The sequence below is a fragment of the Lampetra fluviatilis genome, chromosome 69, assembly GCF_964198595.1.
Source record: "Lampetra fluviatilis chromosome 69, kcLamFluv1.1, whole genome shotgun sequence".
NCBI classification, from domain to species: domain Eukaryota; kingdom Metazoa; phylum Chordata; class Hyperoartia; order Petromyzontiformes; family Petromyzontidae; genus Lampetra; species Lampetra fluviatilis.
This window is the reverse complement of record NC_136343.1, coordinates 2461347-2476530: the sequence shown is the minus strand read 5'-3', so window position 1 is coordinate 2476530 and position 15184 is coordinate 2461347. Positions and strand designations below refer to the sequence as shown.

General features: G+C 54.8%; 1 protein-coding gene across 1 annotated transcript; it reads right to left on the bottom strand.

The window, feature by feature from the left end:
* Window positions 1-1561: 1561 nt before the first annotated feature.
* LOC144952762 (uncharacterized) lies at window positions 1562-6517 on the bottom strand. Its single transcript, XM_078883249.1, has 3 exons — window positions 5755-6517; window positions 4647-4801; window positions 1562-3362 (listed from the first exon to the last, which is right to left on the bottom strand). Exons 1-3 carry the CDS (start codon window positions 6368-6370, stop codon window positions 2868-2870), a joined length of 1266 nt encoding a protein of 421 aa, XP_078739375.1. The 5' UTR covers window positions 6371-6517; the 3' UTR covers window positions 1562-2867.
* Between the last annotated feature and the right edge of the window lie 8667 nt (window positions 6518-15184).

Genomic DNA, 15184 nt, shown 5'->3' with positions numbered 1-15184 from the left:
GCTTTATTCATATAGAATACGCTCGATGATTCCAATTTTACACGCTTTCTTTTAACTCACTCTGTCTTTTGTTGTTGTCGTTGTTGTGTCCTCAAATCTTGTAACTCAATTTTAACCCACTTCCAAATGTGGTATCGACTGCAAACTTGGTATACTTATGTCATACTGATGACAATATATTCTATCATAACAAATATATATTTTTAAACATTCTTTTTTATATGTTATGTTTCGGCTTGGGTCTAATTGTCCACGGTCAACTGACGTTGGCTGTAATTGGCCACGGTCCCTGACGCTATGGCAAGCTTCGGGGCCACTTCCTGTAGTCGTGGAGTTCTACCATTACTAATACATTTAATAAAAGCGTGTTTAAAAAAAGAGTTTCTTTAAATATTGCTTATTAAATGGAGGCCACGGACTGCGCCCACGGAGCTTTAGGCGGTAAACAAGGTACTGTGTTTACCGGGTAATACTTCACGCTACCTTTACCCTACCGGGTAATTCTTCCCAGTTACCTTTACCCTACCCTTTACCTTACCCCTTGGCATGTCGACACCTTTACCCTTTACCTTTACCCTTTTACCCGGTAAAAAGGGTAAATTACCTTACCTTGCCGAGGCCTACTCACGAACCCTACCTCGTCGCCTATCCCCGCCCACTAGCGCATACAAGCCACGCCCCACACCCACACCATCCCCACCCACTATCATACAGAGCCACACCCACCCTACCACTATTCCCGCCCACTGTCCCACACAGCCGCACCCACCCGCCCACTACCCCCACTAACTATCGCACTGAGCCACACCGACCTGACGACTATCCCCGCCCACTATCACACGTAGCCACACTCACTTGCTGACTATCCCCCGACCCCCACTATCCCAAAGCCACACACCACCTGCCCACTATCCCCAAACACTATCACGCATACACCACCCACCCACTATTCTCGCCCACTATAATACGGAGCTAAAATCCACCCGCCCACTATTCCCGCTCACTTTCGCACACAGCCACACACACCCACCCACTATCCCCCCCACCACTATCCCAAAGCCACACCCTACCTGCCCACTATCCCAGCCCACTATCGCACACAGCTACACCCACCCACCCACTATCCCCACCCACAATCCCAAAGCCACACCCACCCGCCTGCTGATTCCCACCAAACTATTATACCTCCTGCTCCACACCCCCCTACAGACCTCAAGCCCCACACACATTCACGATTCTGAGCGCCACACGCGTTCGGTATGGTAAAGACATGCCGTTTAATTCACCTCTGCGCACAAAGGTAGGGTATTTACAGATTCAGAAACCAATATTCACGGCTCCGACATGGAGAAACATCTCCGGACCGCATCTTTCATGGACAAAGACGCGCATAGATTTACAATTGAACATCGCCTCTTCACATCCTCCTCCGGACCAGCAGTTAAGAGACTATTACATATATATAATGCATATCAAATTTATGCAGTACCATCGTGCAAGTGTATCGTGAATGTTTTTACATGTAGCAGAATAACCATGTTGGTGTATGTCATGTATGTTAGATGCGTTGGGAAGCAGTTATATTATGTACAATATATAACAGACTCACATACAGAATCGCAGACTCTAAACAGAGAGACCCGTAGATTCGCATAGAGCCTCACATACTTGCATGGAGAATTATCGACTCATGCAGAGACCCATAGACTCGCATAGAGAATCGCAGACTCACACAGAGGCCCGTAGACTTGCATAAATAATCGCAGACTCACACAGAGGCCCGTAGACTCGCATAGAGAATTGCAGACAACCACACAGAGGCCCATAAAAACTTGCAGAACCCCACAGACTCACAGAGAATTATCGACTCACACAGAGACCCATATACTCACAGAGATAGACCCATAGATTCACATAGCGACCTATGACTTTTCTCCTGTCTCTCTCTCTATAAAGATCGAGCCTTTTACCCAACCAAGGACGGGTGTATTGCAGTAAATCTGAAACTTGCAAGCAAAAAGCAGACAGTGACGTGATATTCATTGCATTAATGCGTGTGCAATTTGTAAGGACGCAGTGACACAGACCTATTTCATTTTAAGGTTATAATCCCTTGTTCATCACGACGTCCTTTTTACTTTGATGTCTCAATAGCGTTATGGAGATCACGTGACGTGAGGGTTCTGCCTTTGTAGTGAGGGTTGTAAGTTGACGCCGAGGAGGGGGGACGAGGCGCCTCGGCCCCCCATGTGGAGTGACGTCAGTCGCTTATAATTAATGTGAGGAGGGGGGTGTCAATTTGGAGGACGTCACCTTACAATGATTATTAAAGAGGGGGGCTGGTCGATGTGGAGTGACGTCACGAGCATTGACAGACATTCCTGGGTGATTATAGTCGGTATATGACCGATAGTCTGGCCTCAAAAGGTATTTTTTCTTTTTTTAATTTATTTTTTGGGACCCATTTTGCCAGTTAGTCTTGCTTTGGGGTCTTCAATAGGTGGTGGTGCTGCTGATTGGTGGTTGTGGTTGGTGGTGGTGGTTATGGTGGGTTGCGGTCATGGTAAGTGGTGGTGGGTCGTGGTGGTGATTGTGGTGGTAATGGTGATGGTGGATTTCGGTGGTGGGTGGTGGTGGTTATGGTGGGTTGCGGTGGTGGTCATGGTAGGTGGTGGTGGGTCGGTGGTGATGGTGGATAGTGGGTGGTGGTGATTGTGGTGGTAATGGTGATGGTGGGCTGCGGTGGTGGGTGGGTGGCTGGTGTTGGCGGATGGCTGGTAGGTGAGTTTTGTTGGTGGCAGCCAATCAGCAGCGTCCTCTTCAAGGGAGCCAGCAAGACACCCAATCAGACAGCCAGCCAGCCCAAATCACCAACCGCTATTCCTCCGCGCTCCGAGCGCGCGACGGCTTGCCCGCCATTCCATCTCGACGAAGGCGAGCCCGGGCACGTGCACGGCGCAGGCACCCAGTGCCCGGAAGCCCGCGCGTGCGTAGAAGCCCACCAGCTCGCGCTCGCACATGAGCAACGCCCGTCTGGGGTACACGGCAGGGGTAGGAGGAACCACAGCTGTAGCCACTGCAGTTGTGGCGGCGGTGGTCGAGATGTCCCTGACCCGCGTAGGAAACGCCGGAGTGCCCCTGGGCCAAGTGGGCGTCGTCACGGGCGAGGTGGGTGTGGCCAGGGGGGAGAGTGCGTTGGGTCGTCGCGGCTCGCCAACGCCACTTCCGCCACCGTGCTCGAGGCGCGCCAGGAAACGCCACAGCAGGGCGGAGCCCTTGCCTTGCTGGCGGCAGGCGCGGTGCACCGCCAGCACATGGATGTGGGCGCACAAGCCGCCCGGCACGTGTGTGTCCAGGGACTCCTGTTGTTGTTGTTGGGTGGTGGGGTGCATGGTGGGGAGGAGGATGAGGGAGGGGGGAGAGAGGAGGGACGAGAGGAGAGAGAAGGAGAAAGTGGGGGGCCAGCGACAAAGGTCAGAAAAGTACGAGTCGAGGGCACGTGTGGGCGTGTGTGGGCGAGCGGGTGTGGCTCCCGTGTCTCCTAGTCACTCCCCGTGTCTCCCTCTCCATGGAATCCCCATGTCCCCGTGTGTCCATCCCTCTCATCCCTGTGTCTCTAACCCACTCACGCACCCACACACCCACTTGCTCATACGTAAACGATCATCACGTAAACTCCGGTCATCCTTGCAGCGTTGGCTAGCCATAGAACAAAGACGGTCACTGCATCCCCATACTTTCAGATTGCGCTGCTTCTGTGGCCGTCTGGAACACTCTCTTCCCTCGGATATTAGGATGCCACTCGGGGCTACACGCTTTTAAATTAGCACCTAGATTGGCAAACTAATTTCTATAGAACTGCTGCTTATTTTTGTGTTTAATTTGATGTCCTTCCCCCGCAACCTGCAATTAGTGCGGTTTTCTACATACGGTGCCGAAAATGTTCAACATATGCACATACAAACGACTATCCACTGCACACTACACAACTATACACTACACTATACACTACACACTACACTGTTATACATTACACAATATACAACTGTATACTACACTTTACACTCTACACTACTATACACTACTCATGGCTTGGCTTCGCGAACAAAGATCTAGGAAGGACATCCACGTCTTCTGCAGGCACGCTGGTGGCTGACGAGGCCTATGTGGGATAGGCAGGTCCTGCCACAACGGCTGCAAGTATAGGTCTGATCTGGGATGGGTGCTGAGGGGTCACGGTTCTTCCTCCTTCTCCTTTTGTTCTCCATACAGGCCCTGTGGGTATCTTCGAAGAAGGAAGTGGCCTGGTGGACTGTGTGCCGCAAGGAGTTGCGATCAGCTGCGTGTGTTGCCCACTGACGGTGATCGATGCAGCAAGCAGTGAGGGACTTCTTCAAACTACTATCCCTCCTCTCGCTCTCCTACACTACACTACTATACACTATAATACATTATACACTACTTTACACACTACACATGTACACTACACCATACACTAAACTACTATACACTACAATGCTCTCCGGTTGGCTACGTACGATGCCAAAGAAGTTCACCACACACGCACAAACCCAGCCATCCACTGGCCCCTGCGTGTCTGCCCGTGCGTCCCACTGGCCCGTTCGGTGCGTCTCTCTCCATCTCACCTGAGACAGTCGCCGCTTGTCCCAGCGCGACGCGATGATGAAGGCGGAGAGACGTCCCTGCTCGAACCAGCCGAGCGAGAGCTCGGGACATGCTCGCAGGAAGGAGCGCAGCTGCGGTTCACGCAGGGGGCACTCGCCAGACACCGATACGAAGGCTTCGATCCACGGGAGGACAGGGGAGGTGGAGGAGGAGGGTAGAAAGACGCGGTCAGCATGGTCACTCGGGCTCCTGCATCACCCACCCACCCACTCATCCACTTACTCACCTACTTACCCACTCACTCACCCACTCAGTCACTCGGTCACTCACCCACTCACTCATTCACCAAGTAACTGCCTCAATCACTCATTCACTCACTACTCACCCACCCACCCAGCCAGTCATCCACTTATCCATCCACTAATTCACCCACCTACTTAGTAAACTAAACTTTGTATTTTACCAGAGAAAGCCCACTGAGCTCTGTAGCTCTTTTTCAGAAGCCACACATTATATATCAACAAAGTGGATTATTATCACGTGGAAATTCATAGAAGCCAAATACTCTAAGCGCATGTTAATTCAAAAATGTGGAGGGGAAAACCCCGGAGGATTCGGAGAAAATTCCACGCGACCACGGGAGAAAGACATGCAAATTCCAAATATACGGGCATCAGGGTCGGGATCCCATGATCTCCTGAATACTAGGCGAGGTAGTTAACATCTTCTAACCACTGTGGCGCCCAATCCACCCACCTACTCACTCAATCACCCACTCACTCATCCATTAATTCATTAATTCACCAACTCACCAACTCGTCGCCCTCCTACTGGCAGACCAATGCACAGAGACAACCGTCACTGACGAAGACAAAGATTCCCCTCAAAGCATTAAGATACTCTTGGGGCAAGTGCTGTTAGCGAGCACCTATGAAGGCCGGTACAGCACACAAGGGGGTGAGAGTGGCCAGCACCACGCCCGGCCGCCTTTGTTTCCCTATTGACGATGTTTACACACAAACTCACACACAGACACACGCACAGACACGCGCACAGACACACGCACAGACACGCACACAGACACGCACACAGACACACACACACAGACACACACGGCCACGCGCTCACCTTCTCTCTCGATTTCGAAGACGCTGGTGGCGTCTGCCTCGCACAGCTCCCGGAACTCGCTGGCGGGCAGCGTGTGCCTACGGGGCCTCAGAGCGCCACACCTCACGATGTCCTCCTCCTCCTCATCCTCCTCCTCTTCACCCGCCACTTCGTCCTCATCATCGTGATCATCATCGTCGTCGGACCGTCGACCTTCAGTCGAGCCGTCGTCCTCCTCGCGGCCGCCGTCTTGATATTCGCGGCGCCTGAAGATCTCCTTGATCTTCTGGAGGTCTAAGGTCTCCACCTCCTCTTCCTCCACCTCCTCCTCCTCCGCCACCACCTCTTCTTGATGTTCGTGGGACATCAACTTCTCCGCCTGATGTTCTAACGTCTCGTGATCTTGAACCTCCTTCTCCTGTTGTCTCAACGTCTCCCCCTCTTCCTCCACCTCCTCCTCACGTCTCACATCTTCTCCCTCCTCCTGATGTCCAAAGGACCCTTCATCCTCTCCCTTCTCTTCGCGAAGGAGCGAGGAGGCGAGGGGCTGTGATGAGGTGGTGGAGTTCGAGCAATGCTGGTGCTGCGAGGAAGTTTTGCTCGTCAGTGAGTGAATGGGGACAGAGAGAGAGGGCATGGCTGTCCCTTGGCGTGTCTCTGCGTGTCTCCGCGTGTCTCCTCCTGTCTCCGCGTGTCTCTCCCCTGTGTCTTCCCGTGTCTCGGCTTGTGTCTCTTGTCTCCGCGTGTGTTTCCACTTTTCTCTCTCTCTGCCTCTTTGTGTGTCTCTGCACCCTGTCTCCACACCTTAAATAACCACCATCCCCTCCCCTTCATCCTCCTCACCCCCACCTCTAATCCCCCCACCCCATCCTGATGCTAATCACCTCCGCACGAGCGCACGAGATTAGGGCTCGAGGGAGGAGGGGGGATGCACGTGTTTGGCCCCTCCTCCTATCCCCCACCCACCCCTCCTTCCAACTCCCACCCACCCAACGAGGCTTATCCACTCCACTCACCCAGAGCACTGAGCTAAGGCTCGTAGAGACTCGTCAGAGAGAGAGAGACACGTAGAGGCTCATAGACGTGCGTAGAGACTTACACATGTGTCGTGTCAACGATTCAGAGTTTCTAGGAAGCACCTTCTTTATTAACAACTTTCACGGTCTCGTCCACACACTCTCCACCATTACTTAGTCTAGCCTATACATAGCGCGAGCCGTCTAACTGACTGAGATAGACAACTACTGTCCTTCGTAGCGCAATATCTAGCAGAGACGATCAGCGACGAGACAACAGCAACGACAAGACGAGTCCACTTCCAGAACTGGCAGCAGCGAGCCGCCGCTCTCAGCTCCTTTCATTCTCCCAGTGCGGCCTGGCTGCCCCGACCTGACCGTGCCTCCCTTCTCGAACCCGCTAGCAGGTTCCAGGGTCCTCCAGATGGGGTCCTTTACTCTGCCATCACAACAACATGCTCACGCTCACCAGCGTGTGTACTGTCTGTCCACCACAGCTGCCGCTGCTGTCCAGCGCTATTACACTACACGTGCATATATACTTATAGACACTCACAGACATATGTTGAGACTCATGGACATGCTTAGAGACTCATATATATGCATAGAGACTCGTTGACATACATAGAGGATCATAGAGAGACACGTAAAGACTCATATACATCTCTAGTGAGTTCAAATGAGTTGCAGATATAGACTTGGAGGCAACACATTTATTTAACTCTAACACATGGGGTAACTTCCCCTTAACGGAATAACAACCTTTGGTGGTGACCACCAAGCTAACTACACTAGCTACAACGTAACTGCTACTATGAACCGGGACCAACAGCTCGGGTCCAGGTCCACGTGTTGGAGACTCGTTGAGCAGAGAATGGAGACGAAGGTTTCTTCCAGGATGAACAAGAACAACCCTGGTCCATCTCGGGACCCGGCTTATATTCTCTGCAGCATGGCTGGCTCCGCGCTTGGCCACGGCCACCTTCCAGAATCCTCGGGAAGAATCTGTCGGTAAAGGGTAACTGTAGTGTTAGACGTCACGAGGCCACGATAGACATGAGAGGGGGGCATCTAGGGTTAAGGTCACAGAGGGGGGGCCCATCAGGAAGTAGGTTCCAGAGAGGGGGCATGGCCGGAGCGGACCCAGGCCACGCTGAGAATATGAGAGGGGCCTCTGTGAGGGACTTCGTGGCTGTTGCTGGAAGTGGGATCCCCATCGTGCTTTCAAGATGGTCATCATTACCATCTCGTTGCCATCGTTGCTGTCATCTCGTCGCCATCGTCACTGCCGTCTTCACTCAATATTGCGCTGGTAGATAGTTGTTGGCTGTCGCAGTTCGGTGCCGTCAGTGTTAGACGGCTCATGTTGTGTATAGGCTAGCAACAGTAATAGTGTGTACCCACGTAGGGTGTGTATTATCCCGATGGTGCTCGTTAAATAAAATAATTGCCTCCAAGTCTTACTGTCTCCGAGTTGAGTCACTACATTTGGTTTCAGAAGTGCTGAGAAAAAGAAAATTCGTCATTTCAAAAGCAGCGAAAAGGAAATGCGTCATCCCCTCAACAGCCCCAGGATCCGGGCCCCAGGTCATCTGTCCCAAAGCTGCGGCACCTGCAGAGCAGCGGGAGCAGGATGCCGGCCCCTCGCAGCCACCAGCCGACGAAGGGTGGCGCGACCTCACCGGGCACCTCGCACACCTGCTCTCCTCTGCTGCACAGCTGGTCGTCCAACTTGAGTCGGCTGCACCCCTCCAGAGGAGCCACAATGCAGGGGCTGCAGGTGGACGGCTCATCTTCCACCGCCGCGCCAGCGCGGGAACCGGCAGGTTTCTTGCCCCGCCTAAGCGCCGCCATTTCGCCCGCAGCAAGTGGCTGCCATTTTGTCAACGGCGTAGAGCCTCATGGACATGCATAGAGACTCATTGACATACGTAGAGACTCATATGCATATGTAGTCGGCCCAACTAAGTCTAAGATGTACTTCTTAGAGGCAATACATTTATTACAGCAACACGAATACACAAATGGGTAGCTGCCCGTTTACCAGATAACAGCCTAGGGTGGTGGACCACCTGGCTAACTACACTAACACACTGGGAGCTAGCTACAATGGACCGGACCCCGGCTTGGATTCCGGACGTGTTGGAGACTCTTCTAGACGTAGAACGTCGATTTTCAGATGACGGTAGCAACAACAAACCCTGGTCCCTGCGAGGACCCGGCTTATATGCTCCCGAGTCAGGGCCGGCTCCGCCCTTGGCCCCTCGAGAGAGCTCTGGCTCTCTCTTGACTCTTCTTGAGACAACTTTGCCCGGACACGTGACTACCCCTTAGCCCCCACCTGGGGGCCCCCCTGTAGACTTTACCGGTCAAGTGCCTTCGGGGTCAACCAGAGTGCCATGGCCCAGGGTAACCCTGTCCCTAGGCTGACATTCTCCCACTCCCTGCGGTAGGAGACAGCACTGCACGCCATGCGTGGTGCCATTGCGCGATTCCAGCGCTCACCAAGCCCTCACTAGGGCTGGTACTACACTCACCAATAGGGTGTCTGCGATGACGGTGCATCGCACGCCATGCCCCTCTAGGGCCGGCACCATCCAGTGACATTCGTGATGTCACTACACATACATAGAGGCTGATAGACATGCATAGAGACTCATGGACATGCATAGAGACTCATAGACATAGATACTTATGGACATGCATAGAGACTCAGACATACATACTCATAGAGACACTTAGAGACTCAGAGGCATACATATAGCCTCAGAGACATAGATAAAGGCTCATAGACATACGTATAGACTCATAGACATGCATAGAGGCTCATAGAGAGGCAAGTCGAAACTCATATATATATGCATAGTAGCTGATAGACATGCATCAAGACTCATATACATACGTCGAGACTCATAGAGAGACACGTATAGACTCATAGACATACATAGTTGCTCATAGACATACGTAGATACGCATGTGCATGTGTAGTGGTGGTGTTGACGTGCGCCGACTGTGACAGTGATGGATCACGGGGCGGCGCGAGGTGCGGGGTTGGGCACGCGTTGTGGGCGTGGTGTGGACGCGCGCGCCGGGAGTGACAGATGACGGGGCGGCGCGGCGTGGGTGCTGAGGCACGCTGAGATGTGGGAAAACAGGATCGTAGCCAGCGCCCAGTGATTGGTCGAATAGGATGGGTGCTCGCAGCGACGTCCGCAGGTGGAGTATAAAGGGGGACGCGCGAGAGCACTCGGGGAGAGTTACCCAGTTGAAGACCAGAAGACGGAGCTGAAGACCTAGTGCCCCGAGACCCCTAGTCCCGCCGTCCTTGTGGGGACCGGGGCCCTGTGTGGCTCGGAGGCGAGACTGTGGGACCCGGGGTCCGACGCCCACGTGGGTCGGGCTGGGGACCCACAGTCAAGACGGACACCCCGGGCAGGGAGTGTCCCGAGTAGCTCAGTGGGCGTTAGTCGCCAGGATAGCTAAGAGGGCGTTAGTCGCCAGAATAGCTCAGTGGGCGTTAGTCGCCAGGGTAGCTAAGAGGGCGTTAGTCGCCAGGGTAGCTAAGAGGGTGTTAGTCACCCGAGTAGCTCAGTGGGCGTTAGTCGCCAGAATAGCTCAGTGGGCGTTAGTCGCCAGGGTAGCTAAGAGGGCGTTAGTCGCCAGAATAGCTAAGTGGGTGTTTGTCACCCGAGATACTAAGTGGGTGTTTGTCACCCGAGATACTAAGTGGGTGTTTGTCACCCGAGATACTAAGTGGGTGTTAGTCACCTGTGAACGAGTTTGGTAAAATAAAGAGTGTGCTCCCCGTGAAGTCGTCTCCCGCCGAGTTACTACATTACAACTGGCGTCAGAAGTGAACCTGTCTTCAAGAAGAATGGACACGAGGAAGACTACCCGTACCCACGAGCGAGGTCGGGAAGACGACGGCGTACCGGGGACACCAACCTCGGGACGAGAGGACGAGGAGTTGCCGCCGATGTAGCACTTCGCGGTGATGGCCGACGCTCCGCTCGCCTCCGACACCAGCCTCCAAGATGCACACTCCAGGTTGGCGGAGTTGCTACTCGCCGCCGCCGCTGTCTTGGCGGACATCTCCGTTCCGGCGAGCGAAAAAACGGCTGCGGGGTTGGTGGAGAAAGCGAGGTTGGAGGGATCCCGCCAAAAGGCGCTTCGCGCCAAAAGTCTGGAAGTTGCCGCCGTTTTTGAGGGGCCGCCATCGATTGGCGGGAAGCACGGACACCACGTGGCCGGAGACCTCCGCTCAACGCAGCCCACGTCATCAGCGCGCGCCGGAGCTCTCCATTTTGCGCCTGACGACCGAGCCGACATTTTACACAACTACAGCGGAGCGCGGGAAAATCTCTCCGACGTCGACGACGATCGGGTCCTCCAGCAAAGATTGCCCGCGCTGTCGGCGTTCAAGGCGGATGGGGGCGACTGGGGAGCCTTCCAACGAAGGTTCCTCGCTCATCAGGAGATGTCGGGGTGGTCCGACACCACTGCCCTGCGCGCGTTACCAGCGATGCTCGACGACGACGCGCTTGCAGCCTTCACATCTGCTGCAAGGTCGTCCCGCTCTACGCTCCAGGCCGCACTACACCTGATGGCGAAGGTGTTCGGACCGCCCTCCACCTGTCGCCACCAGTTCTACGATCGGCGGAAGGTGGCTGGAGAAACGACGCTCGCCTATCGCACGGCACTGCTCGCCTTGGCGGACGCAGCTTTTCCCCGCATGGATAAGGAAGGGAAGGACGCCATGGCGACGGAGCAGCTGCTGGCGTTGGCCCACGAGTTGGGGGTCCCCATCAATGTGGCGGACGAGATGGATATCTGCTCCCTGGCGATCGCCACGAGCATTCACGCGTACGAGGTCCTCAAACGCAAGACGGGGGTCGTCTGCAAATGGCCGGGGAACGCGGCACTGGCCGCCACGATCGCCGAACCTCAGCCAGCTGCGGATCAGGAGCAGGCCTTCGCTGCATCGCGTCCGGGGGAGTGGAGAACGGGAGGTCATTCGCCCACACGTTCATCCCGCAAGCTGGAGCAACCGAAACCTACGACGTCCCTCGTCGTCTGCTACAACTGCGGCCTTCGGGGTCACGTCGCAGCCGGGTGCCGGGCCCCGCGTCAGCGCGCCACAGGACCACGTCGGGACGACGACCAGGCCCACAAGTCATCCCAACAAAACCCGGCAAGTCACGGCACCTCACACGTTCGGTCCACAAATACGGCACATTCGGGTCGCCGCTTGGCGGTGGGGGGTTCGCGGCTGGGTGCCGGGGGTTCACTTCGGCGAGGGGGGTCCGTACACGGCCCGCAAGCAGTCGAGTGGTCCGAATTGGCCCACAGGATAGTGGCTGCGTCGGCCGGGTCGTCCGTGGTAACGGGGTTTATTGACGGGGTTGAGGTCCGGGTGCTTGTAGACACGGGTGCGTCGGCCACTATCATCTCGGACCTTATTTATAACATTCTTCCCGTCCAAAGTAGACCCCTTCTGCCAATAGATGTGCCATTTTATGCAGCGAATGGGGGATCCCTGGGGATCATCGGCCAGATTCGGGCGACTATTTGCATTGGTGACATCAAATTGGCGGGCCCTATTTTTGTATCATCATCGCTGGCCGTTCCCTGTTTGCTAGGTACGGACTTTTTGTCCAAAATGCCCATCAAAATTCTTATAGATCAGGCCTGCATTGAGCTTCCGTCAGGTCGGCGGGTTGCGTTCTTGTCGAGCCCTACCAAAATACGCACGGTTTGTGCGACGGTGCAGGCGCTGGCAACTCACACTGTACGGGTGCCCCCGGGATCGCAAATGTTGGTACCCCTTCGGTTGAGGAAACCACTCGAGGTGGGTGCGGAGGCACAGGGGGTGCTGTTGGGGCCGTCTAACAGGGCCAGAAGGGGCCTCGACTTAGCGGTTGCTCAAACCATGGTGAGAGGGGACAGTGAGCCGTTTGTAATGGTCCTGAATACGGGGTCGCGGCCGGCCGTAATTGCGCAGGGAACGGTGCTGGCTCACGCCGCGCCGCTACCCGTTGAGGAACGGCTCGTGGCTCAAGCAGATTTCACTGTCGAGTCGCATCCTCCAAGTGATGAGGGGACTGAGTGGTTGGACTCGTTGTGTGCCGGTTCTGCTAACTTGTCCAAGGTGCAATTGGGAGCATTGAGGGGTTTGCTACTCGAGTTTGCTGACGTGTTCAGCAAACATAAGTACGATATCGGCTGCACTGACCTGTTGCGCCACCACATAGCTACAGGGGACGCGGCCCCTATTCGTCAGAATCCCTTCCGGCTCAGCCCAGCCGAGAAGGAGCATGTGCAATCGGCGGTTAATGATATGTTGGCGGCTGATATCATTTCGCCCTCTTCTAGTCCGTGGGGTGCTCCTATTGTCCTAGTAAAAAAACAGGACGGGTCCTTGCGGTTTTGTGTCGATTTCCGCCGCTTAAACAAAATCTCGATGGCGGATGCGTATCCGCTCCCCAGGATGGATGAGTCGCTGGATGCCTTGGCGGGAGCACAGTTTTTTTCCACACTCGATCTGCTTTCCGGATTTTGGCAATTGCCACTCGATAACGAGTCTAAACCTAAAACCGCTTTCCGGACACCTGGTGGCCTATTTGAATTCAACCGTTTGCCCATGGGCTTACATTCCGCTCCCGCCACGTTCCAGAGACTCATGGAATTGGTTTTGTCGGGCCTCCAATGGGATACCTGTTTGATTTATCTCGACGATATCATCGTCTTCAGTCGGACTTTTGAGGAGCACCTCCAGCGACTGAGAGCGGTGTTCCTCAGGATGCGTTCCGCTAAGCTTAAATTTAAACCGGCTAAATGTTTTCTGCTTCGGGAATCGGTCAGGTATTTGGGCCATATCGTGAGTCGTTCAGGGATCTCGACGGACCCTGCTAAGACGCACTGCGTCAGCTCATGGCCAACACCAACCTCGGTCACGGAGGTTCGCAGTTTCATTGGTTTCGCCTCCTATTACCGTCGTTTTGTCAAGCAGTTTGCCACCATAGCCAGGCCCCTGCACGCTTTGACGGCTAAGGGTGTGCGGTTCCACTGGGGGGCGGAAGAGGAGGCTGCGTTCTGCTCCCTTCGTGACGCCTTGGTGCAGGCTCCCCCCTTGTGTTACCCCGATTTCACACAACCGTTTTTGCTTGACACAGATGCCAGCAACACGGGTATCGGGGGGGTGCTCTCACAGGTGGTCGGGGGGGTTGAACGGGTGGTCGCCTACGGTAGTAGAGTTCTTTCCCCCGCCGAACAACGCTATTGCGTAACTCGTCGTGAATTGTTAGCGATTGTGTTTTTTACACAGCAATTCAGGCCGTATCTTTACGGCCGTCATTTTACGGTCCGTACGGACCATGCGGCTCTACAATACGCTATGCGCGTGGCACAGCCATCGGGCCAATTGTCCCGATGGTTGGAGGTCCTTCAGGACTACCAATTCACGACGATTTACCGCAAGGGATTGCGACACTCAAATGCGGACGCCTTGTCGCGGTTGCCACCGTGCACGGACTGCACATGTTTGTTGGGATCGGCGCGGTGCAAACCCCCGGTCGCCGGCACCCCGGGAGTTGCGCTCGCCGCCACTGACACCCCGGGAGTCGACTCCCCCACGGGGAGGGATTCGCTGTTGTCATTGCCCCTCATTGAGTGGGGCCGTCTCCAAATGTCCGACAGCTCCCTACTTACGCTACGTCGAAAAGTTGGCGCTCCCGAGGTAGGGGATGCGCGGGTTGGTTCCTGGGTGTGCAGACAGGGCCTTTTGATGAAGTGGGACAACATGTCCCGGCGTCACGTGCTCGTTGTGCCTGTTGCTATGCGGGGTAGGGTCGTTCTGGCAGCTCATGAATGGCTCATGCATCTGGGTTTTCACAAAACGCTCGCCCTAATCCAGCGAGACTATTATTGGCCGGGGATGGGTAACGACGTGGCGAATATTCTTAAGGGATGCGTAGGGTGCGCCAAAAGAAAACCGCCACCATTGGCAGCTAATCCACCGCTGCAATCCATTCAAGTTTCGCGCATAAACGAATTGGTTGCGTTGGACATCTTGGGGCCCTTTCCTGCTACACCAAGGGGAAATAGGTTCCTGCTGGTTGGCGTAGAATACTTCACCCGATGGCCCATGGCATGGCCACTCGCCAACCAGTCGGCTGCAGCGGTGGCGGACGCCTTCGTCCAGGGTTATGTTTTGGACAAGGGCGCCCCCGAACGCTTGCTGACGGATCAAGGAAATAATTTTTCGAGCGTTTTGTTGCGCGAGGTGTGCGACCTGTTGGGTACAAAGAAAGTGCGTACTTCCCCCTACCACCCGCAGACTGACGGCATGGTTGAGCGTCTGAACAGGACGATTACGTCTATGTTGTGCCAACAGGTCTGCGACGATCAGGTTGATTGGGACTTACAGGTGCCGGGGG